Source organism: Heloderma suspectum, chromosome 15 (genome assembly GCF_057233095.1).
Source record: "Heloderma suspectum isolate Gila_16-S chromosome 15, 16-S_ref, whole genome shotgun sequence".
NCBI classification, from domain to species: Eukaryota; Metazoa; Chordata; class Lepidosauria; order Squamata; family Helodermatidae; genus Heloderma; species Heloderma suspectum.
In genome coordinates, this window is record NC_139472.1 from 3,118,016 (window position 1) to 3,135,878 (window position 17,863).

At 49.5% G+C, this 17,863-nt stretch overlaps 1 protein-coding gene across 12 annotated transcripts in view; it reads right to left on the bottom strand.

Annotated features, from left to right (window-relative positions):
* UBR4 (ubiquitin protein ligase E3 component n-recognin 4) overlaps nucleotides 1-17,863 on the bottom strand; it is a 129,447-nt gene that overhangs the window by 55,479 nt on the left and 56,105 nt on the right. For 10 of the 12 annotated variants that reach the window (XM_084821753.1, XM_084821752.1, XM_084821751.1 and 7 more), the window contains 13 exons: nucleotides 13,902-13,965; nucleotides 12,616-12,750; nucleotides 11,677-11,851; nucleotides 11,352-11,492; nucleotides 10,346-10,467; nucleotides 9,112-9,223; nucleotides 8,545-8,675; nucleotides 7,399-7,576; nucleotides 6,297-6,401; nucleotides 4,643-4,780; nucleotides 3,100-3,274; nucleotides 2,224-2,320; nucleotides 1,088-1,195 (listed from right to left, as the gene is read on the bottom strand). In XM_084821753.1, the coding sequence (XP_084677879.1) occupies nucleotides 1,088-1,195; nucleotides 2,224-2,320; nucleotides 3,100-3,274; nucleotides 4,643-4,780; nucleotides 6,297-6,401; nucleotides 7,399-7,576; nucleotides 8,545-8,675; nucleotides 9,112-9,223; nucleotides 10,346-10,467; nucleotides 11,352-11,492; nucleotides 11,677-11,851; nucleotides 12,616-12,750; nucleotides 13,902-13,965 (1,681 nt within the window). The remainder of the gene's footprint in view (nucleotides 1-1,087; nucleotides 1,196-2,223; nucleotides 2,321-3,099; nucleotides 3,275-4,642; nucleotides 4,781-6,296; nucleotides 6,402-7,398; nucleotides 7,577-8,544; nucleotides 8,676-9,111; nucleotides 9,224-10,345; nucleotides 10,468-11,351; nucleotides 11,493-11,676; nucleotides 11,852-12,615; nucleotides 12,751-13,901; nucleotides 13,966-17,863) is intronic. The other 2 variants (XM_084821747.1, XM_084821742.1) reach the window with 1 other exon arrangement.

The window sequence follows — 17,863 nt, forward strand, 5'->3', positions numbered from 1 at the left end:
TCAGACTCCTGGATCTGAGGTCAGAGCTTTTGGAGGCGGGGGCGGGCGGGCATGCAGAACTGCTCTGCAAGCTGATTTGGTACACAGACTGCAAGCTGCCCCAAGCCACCTTTGCACCCAACATGCACACCTCCCCTGCAAGTTGGCGTGTTTGCAGCTGTCCTGAGCTGGTGGTATACACTGTTGGGTCAATGTGGTTTCATTGGTGGCATGGTTACCATGTGGTTCAGAAGGTGGATACTGTGTGGAGGAGACCATCTTATATCAGAGGGCATCCATTCACATTAATTCCCACTTGATGGTTCTAGAGTAGAGGTTCTGCAGCAGGTAGCCCCCCTCCCTCTGGGCCAGATCTGGCCCTGGAAGGCCACCAGCTGGCCTAAAAAGGCACCCATGCAGGGCCCTGGGTCGACTCTTTGGTCAGTCGCCATGCCAGCCTAGTTGACCAATTTCAAAGAAGTGGGAGGAGATGCCGGGGTCGGTTGCTGAGCTGCAGCCCACGTGTCATTCAGAATGCTCTGCTCTGAACTGGCCCACCGACCAGGATTCTACAGCGAGGCATATTCCACACTCAGCCACAGAATGGGAAGGAAGTTTCATCTCAGTCTGCACTTGCTTGCTCAACCCAGAGCCCTGTAGTTGTACTGGGCTGCAACCTCCATAATCTGGTTTGTCACTATTCATGGTTACCCCTCTAAAAACATATTCAAGTTGTAGGGATGGAGTCCAAGACATCTGCAGGGAGCCAGGTTGGGGAAAACTACTCTATGCACAGTGAAATGTGGCTTGGAATATGCAGGAATGCACTGCAATCCCCCAGAAGCGCGGAATAAAGTCTCTGCCGGCAAGAGTTTCAGGGCAGACAGAAGGAAATGCTTCTTTCACAGAGCCCAGCACTAATTGCTTAAACTCACTTAGTTAGCAGCTAGTCCTGTTTTCATGATTTTGAAGCTTTTTGCTTTGTTATTTTTTGATGTTTTACATTCTAATTGTTCTGTTCCCCCACTCCTGAAACACAACAGCAAGCCAAGTTATAGCAGTGAGGGGGGCACTTGGGCATGCAAAAAAATAACACCCAAGCCCATACCTTCTTATCCATGCACAGTTCTGCAATGAGCTGGGCAAGGAGGTTATCGAGTGCGCCCTTGTCCTTTTCGTCATCACCATCTAAGTCGGTTGTAAGCATCAGAATCACCTAGGAACAAAGACGTTCGTAGGGTGAAAAGCCAAACAGGGAACCATGGCCTCAAGGGCGTCAAGGACTGAGGTCCTTCCATGAGCAGCTTTTGTTGAACCTCACAAATGAGCATCCATACTGAACAGCGGCTGGCAAGGCCATGAATCTACTAACCATGGTTTGTAGCTTACCATGGTCACCTTTAAAAATCACTGAACACACCATGGCGAGGAGAGCTCAGGAAGGTTCTGTGCAAATTCCCCCTTCCCATCCTGGAGCTAACGATAGTGCAGCCTTGTGTTGTTCAAGTGATTTTTAAAATGTAATCATGGTTAGAAACAAGCCAGCATGCAACCATGATTAGAACCAGGGTTTCAAGAACTGCGGCTGCTGTTGTGTTGTTGTTGTTATTATTATTATAGTTGTCATTGTCGCTATTAATGCATATGGTGCTGTTTGGGCAAGATTGGCTCATAGACCAGCTTGCAATTAAAAACCATATGAAGGTATACAATATAAAGTCGGAAAACTATAGTGGGGGGGTGGTGGCGGTAGTGTCTTCTGGCCCCTGGCTGGTGGTGATACAACCCACGTTCCAGGCTCTTCCTTCCAGAGGAATGGGGTACTACGACCTGCAGACAGACCTGGGATGGTAAAGATGCTGACAGACAGAAGCAGCCTTTCTATGGATCTGTGGAGACTTCAAGTTGGCAGCCAGCCAGGGTCAGCATTAAGTTTAGCATGCTAACCACAGTTAGCTTCGAAGGGGGGAATTTATGCACAGACGAGGACTGGGAAGGTGCACAGATGTAGGCAATCTGGTGCCCTCTAGATGTTTTGGACTGCAACACCCATAATCCCTGACCATTGGCCATGCTGGCTGGGGCTGATGGGAGTGAAAGTCCAAAACATCTGGAGGGCACTGGGTCAGGGAAAGCTGAAAGGGAAGGTGAGACAGCAAAGGAGATGACGAACACACACACAGAATATGGCGATGACTCCGAAGTAGCGACACAACGTTGTGGAGAGACTCCCTCATAGGCTACCTGCATGTAAGGGATGGCGCGGACCCCACCGACGTTCCTCAGCTGGGGAAGGGTCTGAAGCAACCTCTCCAGCAGCATCAAACGGACCATATGCAGCCTGAAAGTTGAAGAGGAGGACTGAAGACACAAGGCACTTCAGGCACACAAAGAAGGGCTGACGATATAGCATCGTAAAGTGCACCAGCTTCATATATTTCATCTCATTTCTTACATTACTATATCACCCAACAGCCAAAGCTCTCTGGGAAGTTTACAAAGATTAAAAACCATTAAAAGTACATTATACCTAGTATACAGAACATTTACATACAAACACATAAACAGACAGCACACACACAGACACACGTATATCTAAACAATTTTAAACAATAAAAAGTAAGAAAAATCCAGGGCCTGATTAAAACCTCATCTTATGCTGCCAAATGCCTGAGAGAAGGGGAAAGTCTTAACCCGGCACCAAAAAGATAACAAAGTTGGCACTAGGCGGGCCTCATTGGGCAGATCATTCCAAATTGGGGGGCCACTGCCAACAAGGCCCTTTTCTGCTGTCTTCCAAGCTTCCTTCGGAGGACATAGTGTACAGGTGGGCTCAGGCTGGGAGAGGCGCTCCGTCATATATGCCATTGAAAAGACAGAAAGGCGCTAACTGGCTCCTTTAATCCCTGCCACCCCTCCCCAATGCGACAGAAGAAGTTAGGAACAAGCTGTAACAAGGAACGGTGTAACGATCCCAGAGCTTCCAATGCTTGCCCAAGGAGGGAAGTCGTAAAAACCAAAAGAACAGCACGGTTCCCAACAACTCTTCCCACACCAGTGAAGGCCTGGGGTGGAGGGGCACATGTAGCCGACCCGTTATAGCTGGAAAGGAGGCCTTGCCTGTTGCTTGCGTGGACGTCTCCTTCCGCTTCCCCTTCACCCTCGCCTTCTGAGCCTTCGCCCTCCTGCTGCCCGGTGGTGGTGCTGATGGCGCCTGTGCTGGAACTGACGCTCCCTGGCCCGGCGGGGTGGCCCTCAGCTGTTGTGTCGCCATACGCACTGCTGCGGCCAGACACTGAAAACAAAGCAAAGGAAGGGTGGACAGTGAGCACTCCTGGGCTATCCTTCACATGCAGCAGCAAAGTGGACATCCCGGGGGAAGAGAGGGAGCTGCATTCTTTAGAAGCACCAGGCCCCTGCCATTAACTGCAAGCACAACCAGCACACACAAGAGTCTTGCTGGATCCCCTTTTAAAAGACAGCTAGGACAAGTCCGTCATCCTCAGCCTGACCCAACAAGGCTTGGCTTACATCCCAACTGGAATTACAGGGGGCTCGCGGCTCAGTGGCAGAGGGTCCCAGCTTCAATCTCCAGCATCTCCCATTAAACAGATCTCAGGTGCTAAAAGGCTGAAGAAGTCCTAGGAGACAGTTTGCCACCCGGGGTAGACGATACCTGGCCAGAGAGACCCAGCGTCTCTTCTGCTACAAGGCAGCTTCACAGACCCAGAATACATTATAAAGGGAGAAGGCCACAGCTTAGGGGTAGAGCAGATGTCTCCGGTCAGAACAGCCTTCTCCCATGTATTGCCCTCCAGGTGTGTTGGATTGCAGCTGCCAGCAGTGGGAATGCTGGGAGTTGTACTCCAACACATCTGGAGGACATCAGGTGGGTGCTGGAGATCTCTGGTACCAGGACTGGAAAGACTGGGCACCTCCAGGTAGGGCTGGGAAAGAAACCGGCCTGAACCCGTGGAGAGCCACTGCTGCCAGTCAGCGTCGACAACACTGGGCCAGATGGACCAAGGGTCTCAACTGGTTTACGGCAGCCTCTCATGATTCTACCACTCTGCCTTGAATCCTTGGAGAGAGATGCTACCAGCTACACAGCAACGTAGGAAGCTGCCTTATACTGAGTCAGACCCTTGGTCCATCTAACCCAACACTGTCAAAACTGGCAGCAAGAGCTTCCCCCGGGATGACCCAAATTGGGTTCAGCACCTTGGAAAGCGTCTTTAGAGTTCTGGCTGGTTCTGACTGAAACCCAGAGTGGAACCCAACTGACGTCGGAGTCACCAAGCTTCCACTGCCCAGATGTACCCAGTTGGCCACTCTGGGAAATAGGATGTTTCTCAGAGTGGAACCAATGGACAATGGAACCACCCTAACGACAATGGAACCAATTGCCTGGGGAGGCGGTGGGCTCTCCCACACTGGAGGCGTTCAAGACGAGGCCGGACAGCCATCTGTCGGGGATGCTCTGACTTGGATTCCTGCCTTGAGCAGGGGTTGGACTCGATGGCCTTGTGGGCCCCTTCCAGCCCTGCTATTCTATGATTCTATGTTTTACGCGATGGACCAATCGAGCAAGGCATTTCTTGGTCCTCCTGTTGCTGGGGGGTGGAGGGAACACACTTCAAACCCAATCAACGCTCAGCATTACCGCTGTGCTCGCCAGCCACCGAATCCACAGCACTGCCGCCGCTCTCCGAACCCACGCTGCCGCCATGGTCAGCTGGGGATGTCCGGAGGGTGGAGCCATCCGTCGCAGCTGTGCTGCCCTCATCATCGGAAGCTGGAGCTAAGAGAGTAAGGAGAGCTGTTACAAGTAAAAACACAGTCTTCGAACAACTCGAACATGAAAGCACTGGAGAAGGATTTTCTTTCTAACGTGTATGCAAAAATGAGGGCTGCAACGTTTAATCATTTAGATTAAATTGTTTTGGGAAAACACAATGACTGATTAATTGGGGCACTTTGTAAATCTAACACCAGTTCATTAAAAGGTTTCTTGTTCTGAATACAAGTACGTATATGCAGTGCATCTTGGAAGAGGCATTCCCTGGTGTGTGAAGGGGAGAAGGAATGTCTGGTCTACACCCCTGCCTTATGCAGCTCAGACATCATCTGTAAACAAAGTATGCTGTTTTCTTTAGAACTGATTCTCTCATATGCAAAATTTAGCAGATTTAGTTCATTTAAATCAATTCATTGGCCGCACGTCCCAAGCAAAACCTCTCTTAGAGTCCTGCACCTTGTTTCCTCTAATTTGCACTCATGAGACCCAGCTGAGAGGGACATACAGTCTCTTCAACTGAATTCATATTCCCTAGCCTTGGGACAGGAAGACAAGAGAGAAATTGGCAGGTTTCTATGCATATCCACTGTGATTCTGTGCATATCATGCTCAGAATTCAGCTTCTGAGAATCAAAGCTGCTGCTGCTTCTTTTTTAATAAAAAAGCCTCCCAAGTTTCTAGACCTTATGGATGCCTCGTGAGTGAGGCGAGCATTTCAGAGTCAGCCACGAGCCAAGCAGCAGCCCACATGTTCTGCACGCAGAAGGCAGGACCTGGGTTCCATCCCCAGTTACAGGCTGTGCGGCAGCAGAGCTGGTAGCTGGACTCTCAGCCAGAGACCCTGAAAAGGCCGCCACCAGTCAGAGCAGAGCAGAGTGCCTTAGATGAGCCCGTGGTATAGTCTGGCCAGTTCTTTAAGGGAGGGCCCATCGCTCAGGGCTTGGGCACGCTCTTTGCATGCAGAAGAAGGTTTCCAGTTTAGTCCCCGACATCTCCAATTAAAAGGATTGGGCAGCAAAGGGGGAAACACGCCCGAGACCTTGGAGAGCCACTACCAGTCAAGAGGAGAAAGCACTGAGCTAGATCAGGGGTGCAGGACCTCTTTCGGCCCGAGGCCAAAGTCCATTTCAGAGAAGCATCTGGGGGCCACATTCCAGGGGCGAGCGGGGCCAAAGGCAAGGGGGCGGGGCCAGTATAATTTAGCTTAAAGCTCTTCCTGCAAATAACTCAGCCTCTGGAGAGGCATTTCAACCTTTTAGAACGGGGGCAGGTACTCTGCATATGCCAGGAAACTACTGAATGATTGGTGGTCAGGTGAAAGGGGGTGAGGCATGGGGAATGGGGCATGGGGAAGGAGGGCTGAAGTTCTGCACCCCTGGGCTAGCTGGACTAATGATTTGACTCCATACATCACCCTAACAGTAAGAAGTTCCACACAAGTCCGAGCGGTGACGTTTGCAGACCACCCCCACCCCTGGAAGAATGAGCTAGTTTGAGATTTTATGCTGTGAACAGTTACCTGATGCCGTGGTGTCCGAAAGAGTCCCGGCGTCGAGAGAGGAAGAGCTGGGAGCTTGGCCGGAGAGCCCCAGGCTCTGCAGGCCAAGCGCGCTGCTGCTGCTCCCTATACAAGAGGAAGAGAATGAAAGCAAATTAATTCCTCTGCAAGGGGGCTGTCCCCGTCCCCATAAAACAGAGCACTTGCCATTGTGCCCCTGTTTGCGCTTCTCTGGAAAACTTGGCCCACCCATCCACCCCTCCCAAACAAATGCCCCAAGACAACCCCGGAGCAGGAAGGACATTTGGAAGCAGCAAAGAAAACATAACACACCCAGCTCTCCCATGATTTCCTCGTAATGACTTTTTGCTTTTGTGATCAACCGTTATCAATCTCCTTTGCTCCATTTGACAACCGCACCTTCCCCAAACTCCCCCTGCCCCCTAAACTGAACACAGGACTCCCAAATGGGATCATCTTACAAGTTCTGCTACAGAGGCACTAACATGTCCTGAGTGCTGGCTAGGGTGCCACTTGCTTTCTGTTCCTGCATCCAAGAGGAACAACGGTCATGAACTGCATTTAGTGGTACTATGGCATTTTATCTTTTTCTAAGGGTCACAACAACCCTATAAAGTGGGTCAGCATTATGATCCCTACATCCCTGAGAAAGAGAGAAACCGAGTGAGATGGAGACTTGCCTAAGGCCATCTAATGAGTTTATGCAGTGCCAGCTCCAGGTTTTTGAGGGCCTTTGGGCAAGACACTCTCCACGGGCCCCCAGCTTCTCACCAGCTCCTATTGCACCTCATCCTTTTTCTCATCAATGCTACTACTTGCTTTAGGCCGTGGCGTCTCCTGCTCCTCCTTCTCACCACCACCATCATCTGGGCCAGAGTGAGAACAAGCAGGTTGCAATACGGAAGAGGGAGAGCAAGTTCAGAGGGCTCTTGTCAATGAGACCCTGCTAGGGTTTGGGCCCTTGGCAGGTGCCTGACCGTGTCTATCCTTGATGGCAGCCTTGAGATTATTGAAGATGTGAAATCTGAATTGGGGACTTCCTGATTCGGACCTCTGTCTATTACCCAGTGAGTGACATCAACTTCCCACAGGTGCTCCTCACCTTGCTGATCTTGCTGCAGGCTAAGAGCGATGGCCAGCTCCACCATGGTTTCGTCATCTGCATCTGGGGGGATGTCCAGCATGGGGGGAAACCCCTCGGCTCCCGCCAGGAGAGCTTCCAGCGGAGAGGGGTTCCCATTGTTCACGTTCTCAGCCGTCTCCAACACCATCGATTCAGACTAGGACGAAGAAACTGGGCTGATACAGCAGGACCAAGGTCCGACACAGTGCAATGTACTACACCTTTTTTCTGTCTTGGCAAAAATGCTACAAAGAACCATCTATTTGTTTAGATGTACACCACCTTTTTTTTGCATGCAAGGTGCACAAAATAAAGTATTCTAAAAATATATAAAACCAAAAAATAAATACATTCAGGACCCAGTCGTAAAGAACTGCACAACCCATTTGTGTGGCAAGCAAGTTGTTTTTTTAAACAACCAGAAAAAACAGTGTTGCCTTAAAAAGATTCAGTGCCAAATTAAACAGCTTGACAAGATGTCACAAGATGTGCAGTCACGTTGCCTGCTGAAGTCCCAGACAGAGATCGATTGATCCACAGTTTTGATGCCACAATTGAGAAGGGAGAGGGCCTTCTCTGTGGCAGTGTCCCACCTGTGGAACTCTTCCCCAAAGTAAGTTACTGTGGCCCTTTCTTTGTTCAGCTTTAGGTGGGCTGCTAAAATGGTTTTTGTTCGATATGGTTTTTCAGTATTGTAAGGATGCAAGCCTATGCATGTTTAGACAGAAAAACGTCCTACATTTCCCAGAATCCCCCAGCCATGGGTGGCTGGGAGATGGTGGGAATTATAGGACTTTTTCTGTCAAAACATGCATAAGATGGTGCCCTAAATGGATTAGCTCAAAACTCCATGTTTAAGATCATCTCCTGTTCTTAATTCTGCACTTGGTGATGTTTTTAAAGCTTTCACATCGTTTTACGTTTCAGCTGTTAAGTCACCTTGGGGGTCCTATCTGGGCTGAAAGTTGACTCATAAATGTATAAATAAACAGGAGAGCTTTGTGAGCTCTCCAGACACGCCTCCCATATCCTCCTGCGATGATGACCTTAGCACACGTCAGTCTAGTCCACCAGGCCTGGAATATTCTGCAGACCAAACACCGCAAGGAAGCCCACAGGACTCACCACCATCTCGAAGTCGCCATGGTCCACCTCACTTTGCTCCTGGCTTTCCTGCCGGATGTCTTCGCCATTTGGTATCCCAGAGCTCTGCATCTTGTCATCAGCATCATCGTCGTCGTAATCATCTTTATCCCCTGGGGCATAAGTAGTATCGTTAATTCCATGAGGATGTGCTGCATTCTGCTGTAGCCAGGACAAAGGCCACAGACACTAACAATGGGATCCCAATGGGTCTCCCGGCGTCTGTCCTCTGCACAGCCACAAACCCACTGGAGGATACGGAGTTAAGCCTGAAAATTTATTATTTATTATGGCAGATGAGGGAGGGACCAAGACCCTCAGAAGTTAGCAGCCCCAATAGTGATGGCCCCAGCTCCTCACAAGGACGGGGGGCTGCACAGACACTCGCTTGATTCTCAGGCATCTCGACTGTAGGTGCAGCCAGTCAGCTGTGGTGGGTAACCTAGATTTGACTCTGCACGGACACATAAGAGGTAAACCCAGGTAGCATGACCACACCAGCCAAAAGCATGAGCCCAAAAGCAACCTCCTCCAATAAAGTCTCTTTACCCATTGGGGTGTTGCTCCGAGGAGAAGATGGCAGCGTCACATGTCTCCGCTTGTTCCTGGGCCTCAGCACACGGATCAATGCTTGTTTGCAGGAGAAGCTCACGGCAGGATCCTAGAACACAAGCAAGGAGAGGCAGGTCACATCCACATCTGAAGTCGCTCTCAAGTGGTCCCAGCCCTGCTGTCCAAAACTCCTTTTAACCTTTTAAAAGGAATTTGGCGGCATATAAGGTTTTAATCAGGTCTCGGATTGGATTTCTTATTGTTGTCAAAATTGTTTTATATGTGTGTGCGCTGTCTGTTGATACATTTATATGTAAACCGTTTTTATATTAAGTATAATATTGTATTTTTAAAGTTTTTAATCTTTGTAAACTGCCCAGAGAGCTTTGGCTATTAGACAGTATAGAAACGTAATAAATGAATGGATGAAATGAATGAATCCAACAAGCCAGAAGTTAAACCTGGCACCTTATGCCTGAAAAAGCTATATGCTTTGATCCATGAGTGTGTTGGTTTTGTTTGATTCACACCCTGCCTTTATACCAAGATAAATGGCATTCAAGGAGGCTTACAATCACAAACAAAATTTGATTAAACCTATAATAAAACAAATGCACTAAAACACAACTAAAAACACATCAATATAAGAACAAAAGAACAGCCCTGCTCGATCGGATCAAAGGTCCATCTAGTCCAGCATTCTGTTCACACAGTGGCCAACCAGCTGCGAAACATCTGGAGAGCTGCTTTCTGCCCTGGTCTAAGGCAGTCTCAGCCAAGCTGGAGCCCTCCAGGGGTTTTGGGCCACAACCCGCAGCATTCATGACCGCAGGCTGCGGCTGATGGAAGCTGAAGTCCAAAACATCTGGAGGGCACCAGCTTGGGAGAGGCTGGCCTACACTGACTAGTAGAGGCTCTTGCGGGCTCAGGTAGAGCAGGGTTTTTCCCTGCCTTGCCATCCAAGATCCTGTTTTAAAATAGAGATGATGAGGACTGAGCCTTCTGCATGTGTTGATCTGTGGGCCCTTCCCATAAGAAGCTGACTTATATAGACTCTCCGCCCCCTGCCCCAAGCGCGCGTGCGCGCGCACACACACACACACACACACACACACACAAACACACACGAACAGAGCCTCAGAGGTCTTGTTAAGGATTTTGGCTCAGCTGTCCACAGCTGCAGAGGCTCCCGAAACTAAAGCAGCAAACGGAGACAAGCAGAACGACATACCGGGCAGAGCAACATCTGCATGTAAATTCTGGAGGCTGTATTGATGCAATCCAGCTCGCAGGTGCAATAGCCATGGATGATATCCACCAGGGCATTGATGGTAGCTTCAACATGGGTCAGCCCTAAGGCACAGGGAGGAGGGTAAAAAGTGGCGTTTTTTTATCACAAATCTGCAGAAAAAAGCTCCTCAACACAATCATTTTCCATGCATCTAGAAAAAGAGGCAATTATCACGTTGTCTGAACCCAGCTGTGATAACAAGCCATGGTTTGTTAACCACGAACAACCCGCAGTTCACCACCCAACCATGACCATGGGTTCTCCTCATGGGCTGTTTGTGGTTAACAAACCATGGCTTGTTATCACAGCTGGGTTCAGACAACCCTGGAGATGCTGGGGATTGAACCTGGGACCCTCTGCATGCAAAGCAGAGGCTCTGCTCTACTACTGAGCTATCCCCCCCTTTTATCTGTCCCGAATCTCTCCCCATTCAGCATCATGGATGATGGGTCTACAAAGAGTGCCCCATCCCCCATGCTAACTTCCCCGCTGCCTATACTCTCCATTCTTTCCCCCAGAGATCCTCATACAGATTTCTCTTTCCACCACACTGCTAGCCCCAAGAAAAGCGTTATCTGTATCACAGTAAAGGCCTTAGAGGACCGCATGGGGCCCCTGAACCGTAGCCTGTGCAAGCCCTGATATAGACCAAAGAAGATGGGAAGGTAAAATGAGATGCGGCAGGTGTAGTTATCTGTATGACACACAGTGCTGTTGGAACCCAAGGGACAGAAACTGCTGTAACCAGCCATCGTGGACTTGGGAAGCAAACAATGAGAAAAGGCCTGTGGGGGAGATGGAGAGGGGAGATGGTTGGGAAAGGTAGTCAAGGGTGCAGCAAACCCAATGGGAAAGCAGAGTTCCTAGCTTGGTAGCCCTGCAGGCAAGTCTGGGAACGAGTGGGTGACCCACTACAAGCAGTTCAGGTGAGTCCTAAGCACGATACCTGGCAAGCAAGCAGGGGCCAGAAAGGCGTTCTTGGGTTTTGATGCGTGGAGCTTCCAGAAGTGGTTGACCAGCTGCGTTATAAAACTGCACCCTTCACCTTCTGCGTTCTTCTGCACCTCCTGTCCTTCTTCGCTGCCTTCTGAATATTTTTAAAGAACGGGGGTGGGGGGAGAAAAGAGCTGCAGTTTTTAAGTCTCCAACCACATGAGCACCTGACTTCCGACCAGCTGCATCTCATGAAGCACGGCAAACACACACACACACAAGCGGCCACTGTGAAAATAAAAACAGCCAAGGGGATGGGAGGGGAGGGTTCTGCCCACCTGCTTCCAACTGTGGCAGCTTTGACTCTGTGAAGTGGACCAAGTTATTGGGCCTCATGATGGCAATGGAGCGGGCCGTGATGACCAACCTCTGGAACACCTCCGGGTCGAGGTCTTTCCCCTCTTTGCTCGAGGTGCTCAGGTACTGGATGGCTTTGCTCAGCAAGGCCTGATCCTGCAAAGACAGGAGTGCTCGAGAGCAAATTCCACCTGAGCAATGGCTGCACGCCCTCCTCATATTATCAGCACACTAGAGCTATGGTTCTCTCTCAGCGGAGAATATCATGAGACAGACTAGTCCTCTGACTTAGTCCACAGGATACAGCAATGTCAAACTGTTAAGAGTCTTAGCCTTTTGTTGGAGGAGACCCCCCACCCAGTTTCAATCCTGCCTGCTCCACCATGACAGGGTCCCTTCCAGGACCCTTGAGCAGAACAAAGGAGCTCCTAGCAATCCTTTGTTCTACTCACAATATATATATATATATATATATATGGCCCCCTGAATTATATTAAGAGAGCAGACCAGAGGTTTTCAAACTGTGTTCGTGGGGGGGGGGGGGGAGTTCTTCAGGAATTTTATTGAGGCTCCCAGCAGTTGCCAGTAATGGCAAACCCATTCCTGGCAGGATCACTTCCACAGTGCTACTCATCACCCCCTGCAAATGTGTAGCTGCTGGGGGGAAGTGTTCCAGGACATGTACAGAGGGCAAGGGGGAGGCCCTGCAGCCCCAGCCAGAAGTCCACATGAACTGAGAGGACAACTCTGAAATGCACCCAGAATCCTCTGTGACACAAGAGAGGCACAAGGGTTCCTCTTGGTACATATGTTTGAAATCAACCCTTTGAGGGTGGGGCAACTTGGAAAAAACCGCCACACTAGAGTTCTGCACCCAGAGAGTTGCTTCATTGGGGTTGAAGATGGCCATGCTGTTTTACCTTGTGGTTGTGGTAAGCTGAGCGGCTGGTGTGGAGGCTCGCAAGGAGGCTCTTGGTCTGCTGCTGGACGCTGGAGGGGGCCGGCGTCGAAAGGAGCATGGTAGCCAACTCCTGGGCGGCAGCCTTGCTCTTCTCCTGCACGCAGGGGACACAAATCGGGCGACTGGTACCTCGAATGTCGGGTGTCTCCTTCTCCCCACAAAAGCTCACAGAGGCAGGAAATGACATTAGCACTTTTGTTAAAAAGGTGGCTGACAAGTGAAACATGATGCTCGACTGTTTGGAACAGGGGTGTTGAACTTCTTTCAGTCCGAGGGCCAAATTCCATTCAAAGAAGGTTTTGCAGGTGGCATTCCAGGGGTGGGTGGGGCTGAAGGCAAAAGGGGGTGGAACAAAGGCAAAAGGATGCAGGGCCAGGACACTAGCATATTGTAGCTTGAAGCGCTTACTCCCAGTCACTAAGCCTTAAGAGAGGCATTTCAACTTTTTAGAATGGGGAAAAAATGCTCAAAAGCTGGGAAACCACTAATAATTGATGGTTGAGGGGAAAGGGACTGAGGTTCTGCACCCTTCTTTTGGAAGCTTAATTTAAGCTCCTGGTGGCCTGCAAACCAAAACCCAGCCCACAAAGCCTTTCCAGTGGCTCAGAAGAGCCTTTAACCTCAAGGCAACATACCCAGGTGGAGGAAATATGCATATTTAGGGGGAGTGCATGGCAAAAATGTGCATTCTGGAGTAAGTGCGCACCAATCAGCGTTTCAGCAATGTAAAGTACTTGGAGGGAAATACGTACATTTAAAAATGCACAGAAAAATGCACACGTTAAAGGGAAAACGCACACAAAAGGGTGCAGATTTCCATGTATGAAAAAAAAATCGCAAGCTCATGCAGAAGCAGGACAAACTTGACTTTAAAACTCCCAATAATATCAGTGAGACAGAGACTGGCAGATCTGCTCATCCCCACTCTTGACCAGTTCTTCCCCTGAGCAATCTACAAATGAGGTCACCTCTGCAGCAGGAGAAGTAACCACCACTGCTGGAAGTGAGCAAAAACGCAAAACACTGTCCTTCAAAGCCAGTTCCAAAAGCTTTTTTGCTCGTTTGCTTCCTAACAGATCTTTGCTTCCAAGTGGCATCATAGTAAATCCAGAAAGAAGGACACATTCCCCTCTTTGGGGGATCAGGACTTCGAGAGCTGCTGATCTCCTTTGGTGTGCAGCCCCTGCCCTCGCAAACACCCGGCAACCAACCAACGTCCCCAAAACCTCAAGGGAAGTTACTTGCCTTCTCGTTGACTGGTCCGACGGCAAAGCAGCTTTCCAGAGCTTCTAAAGAACTCACTACTAGCCTGTAGGGGGGGAATGGAGGGGGGGAATGGAGGGGGGGAAAGAAGAAGGGGAAAGCCAGTTTTAGAAAAGGCAGCCTCCTTAAGACTTTGCTTCTCCGCACACCACAGCTCTGGATGGCTCAGAAAAAGGGCGTTCATGGATGCCAAGTCTCCTGCTACTATCACCACTGCCGCGAAAAAATAAAGGCATCAAAGCAAGATAAAAACTGCCACGGGTGCCATGCATATCTCGCTCATTGTTCTGCAGACCGGAGAGTCAAACCTGGCTCACGCTCAGAGAAACTTTGGGCCGTTTTAGCAAATCCACAGCTGAAAGGCAGGGGCGGGGCAGGGCGGGGCGGCTTTTCTCTCCCCAAAGAGGATAAAACACATTTCCTTCCACCGCCTGTGGCAGGGATAACTTGGATTGTGTTGACAGCACCAATTCAACTTGTGTGCCCCTCCCCCGCTTTCCCCCCTCCTCAAGACGCACGTGTGGAGATCCAAGGGGTGGCGTGACATGAATTTTGGGGCAGAGAGTAAGCCATAGGAGAGGCTGCTCAGAGAGGCTTTGCGGGCAAGGTGCTTGCTGTTCTCAAAACGGTCACCTCTGCCCCCAAAGCAGTAGGAACAAAAGCTTATAACAACTTTTTATTACACCTGAATGTCGGACAGCGAAACACGGCACTCAAAAACCGCAGTCTCAGGGGTCCAGCAGGAGCCCCTTGCCAAGTTGCAAACAACCACTAAGCGAATCACTGATGACGAAGAGGAATCGCCTCCAGGTAACCAGAGAACATTTTTTATTAAAGAGGAAGAGCTTTCGTTCAGGCCTGAACACGACACAAACTAACAACATGGTTGTGTGTATGGTTCGGTTCTGGCCACCCCATCTCTGGTTCCACCGTTAGAGGCAGCCAAGAAATAATTTTAGATAGATAGATCTCAGAAAAAGATATTGCAGAGCTAGGGGAAAAGATGGCAGAAAAGGGCAACTCAGAGGACCAGGGCCTAGACAGCATCTTCCCTAACAGGAAAGGCTAAGGTTTGATGCTTTTTAGTTCAGAATAGAAACGCAGCTGAGGCTGTAATCCTTCCTGCATGCGCTAAAAAGTACTACTTCAGAGTAAATGTGTACAGGATTGTGCTGTAACCAAGGTTAGGAATATAGGCAGGATAAGAAGTAGATGCATGGTGAGGAGAAAGTGGATAGAAATCTTCCTTCCTCTCTCATAATACAAGAAGCCAATGGAGTCAATCCAAGGAAGCTGAATGGTGGGAGATTCAGGACAGAGAAGAGAAAGTAGACCTTCACACCATGGCCACATTCTCACACAACTGTAAGCCAGGATTCCGCCTTAATTATGAACAGGCTGCATGCTGATACACACAGCTCATTCGCTCCCACTTGGCTCAGTCTGTTAGTACGACTGGCTAAACAACCCAGGAATGGTTTGTTTAGTGTGTTGCCCGAGCCAGGGATCTGGGCTCGTCCCTCCCTTTACTAGCCGATTTTGCAAATGAGGGTTTGTTCTTGGTTTACAAATCCTGGTTTGTAAAGGGAGCCAGGACCCCTGGCTCAGTCAGCACATTAAACCAGCCTTCCCCAACTTGGCGCCCTCTGGATGGGTTCAATGACAACTCCCATCATTCCCAGCTGGCATGAATAAACAGGGCTGGCTGGGGGATATTGGGAGGTGTAATCCAGCACATCTGGAGGGCGCAAGGTTGGGGAAGGCTGCTCTACTGCAACAAAGCCTAAGTACGTGTAACTGAAATTACTGTAGAGCAAAGGACCTACAACAGTGCCCACAAAGCTCAGCACTCCCTGCCCGCCTCCCAAAAAATGTTTAAATAAAAACCTTGGGAAATGTTAGTCTTCTCTCTCCCTTTCTAGCCTCGAGCCTCACTCTTTCTCTTCCTGCTATCCCTTTGCCTTGCTGCTTCTCCTCCTTCCCAGCCTCTAGCAGAACATTTCTCTATTCCTCTTCCCCTCCCCTCTCTAGCTCACATTTGACTAGCCAGGCCCCCACGGCAGCCATTATGTGACTAGTCACATTCTCCAAGGGAGCCACTGCAGAGACCTGGATTCTAGTACCGACTTGGCCGTGAAGCTCACTGGGGGGCTTTGGGTCAGTCGCTGACTCTCAGTCTAGCCTACCTTAGAGGGCGATGGTGAGGATAAAACAGAGAGGAGGGGGATCACGTATGCTACCTTGGGCTCCTTGGAGCAGAAGGTGGGATATAAATTTAACAATAAAGAAATGAATACATTCGTCCTCTTTTTGCTTCTCTGCCTCCCTTTCCCGCACTGTGTCTATTTTTAGCACGTACGCTTTGTGGGGCAGGGGGCTGTCCCCTCACCCTTTGTAAAGTGCGATGTACGTAGGTGGTGCCATAGCTGCCATACAAACTATTGTGACCGCTGGTCCCGTTCTGGGTTATGCCTTGCTGCGCCGCTCTACAGTTTGCGAACCAAGAGCTCATTTGGTCCATGCAGAGCAGCGTGAAGTCAAGCAAGAGGGAGTCAGACAAGCAAACAAAAATCAGGGGAGGCAAAGCGAGGGCAAGAGGAAAGACAGGACAGGTGAGAAGATCAGGTGAGGGAGTTGCCAGCTTAAGACACTAAAGGCTCCCCCCGCCCCCACTGCCCATACAGTAGCCCCTGCCCTTGTTCTGCCCCCCCCCCCAGGTTCCCATAATGCTCTGAGACATGATTTTAAGAGAGCTTATCCTCTCTGGCAGCAACAAAATGGGGAGAGGAACAATCCTTCCAGAAGGTAAGCACTAATAAAGACAAGCCATCTGTCACACACACTTTGTTTCTGAGCATTTCAGGTCTACATTCCCACAAGCAGCAAGCAGGGCCCTAGGTACCAGCTCCACCCCTGCATCTGGCGAAGGATGCTGCCACCTACGGAAGCCGATGCCAGGTTCAAACAGCAATGGACTTCTTCAAGCAGCTGGCAAAACCTAGCTGCTGTCATTCGCCTGTTCCATTCGTGCACAGATGTTGCCAAATGCACTAGAATTTTGGACCCACCAAAAAGGACTCCACTGATGTGTTTGTTTCCTCTGGCAAGAACCTCCAACTCATCCGCCCCCAAGCCTTCCCACCGATTGCTCCAGGGCAAGGCAACAATAATATTTAGGGTTCGCATAGCACATTAGAGCATTGTGGGTCACGTCCATCTTCAGCAAAGGGCTAATTTCCACCAGGCACCTTTTACGAAAGCTGGTGCTATTTAGGTTGCAGATTGATGATTACAATGATGTAGTAGTAATAGTAGTAATAAAACTACTAATGATAACAATAATAGTAAAGATAATAATAGTAATGATAATAGCAATGATATTTATTCATTATATTTTTAAGCCACCAATAACCAACGTGCAACAATAATAATACTAATACCTGACGGAGCGCCTCTCCAGATATGAACCTACCCGTACACTAGGTTCAGCATCTAAGACCCTCCTCTAAGGCTCGGAAGGCGGCAACATGGGAGAGGGCCTTCTCAGTGCTGGCCCCCCAATTCTGGAATGATCTCCCCAGCGAGGCCCACCTGGCGCCAGCATTGTTATCTTTTCAACGCCAGCTTAAAACCTCCCTCTTCTCTCAGACAACTGGCAGCATATGATGAGTTTTTAAGCAGGCCCTGGATTTGTCTTATGGTTAATGACTTAAAATAGTTTTAGATATATGTTGTCTGTGAATGTGCTGTCTCTTTATATGTTTTTATGAAAATGGCTTTACACTTTCTATAATGCGTTTAAACAGTTTTTAATTTTTGTAAACCACCCAGAGAGCTTCGGCTATGGGGTGGTGTAGAAATGTTGTTGTTGTTATTATGTACCCCACCTATTCCACATTGACTCTAGGGTGCTGTCCTTAAGAACAGGCCTGGGGACCAAACGT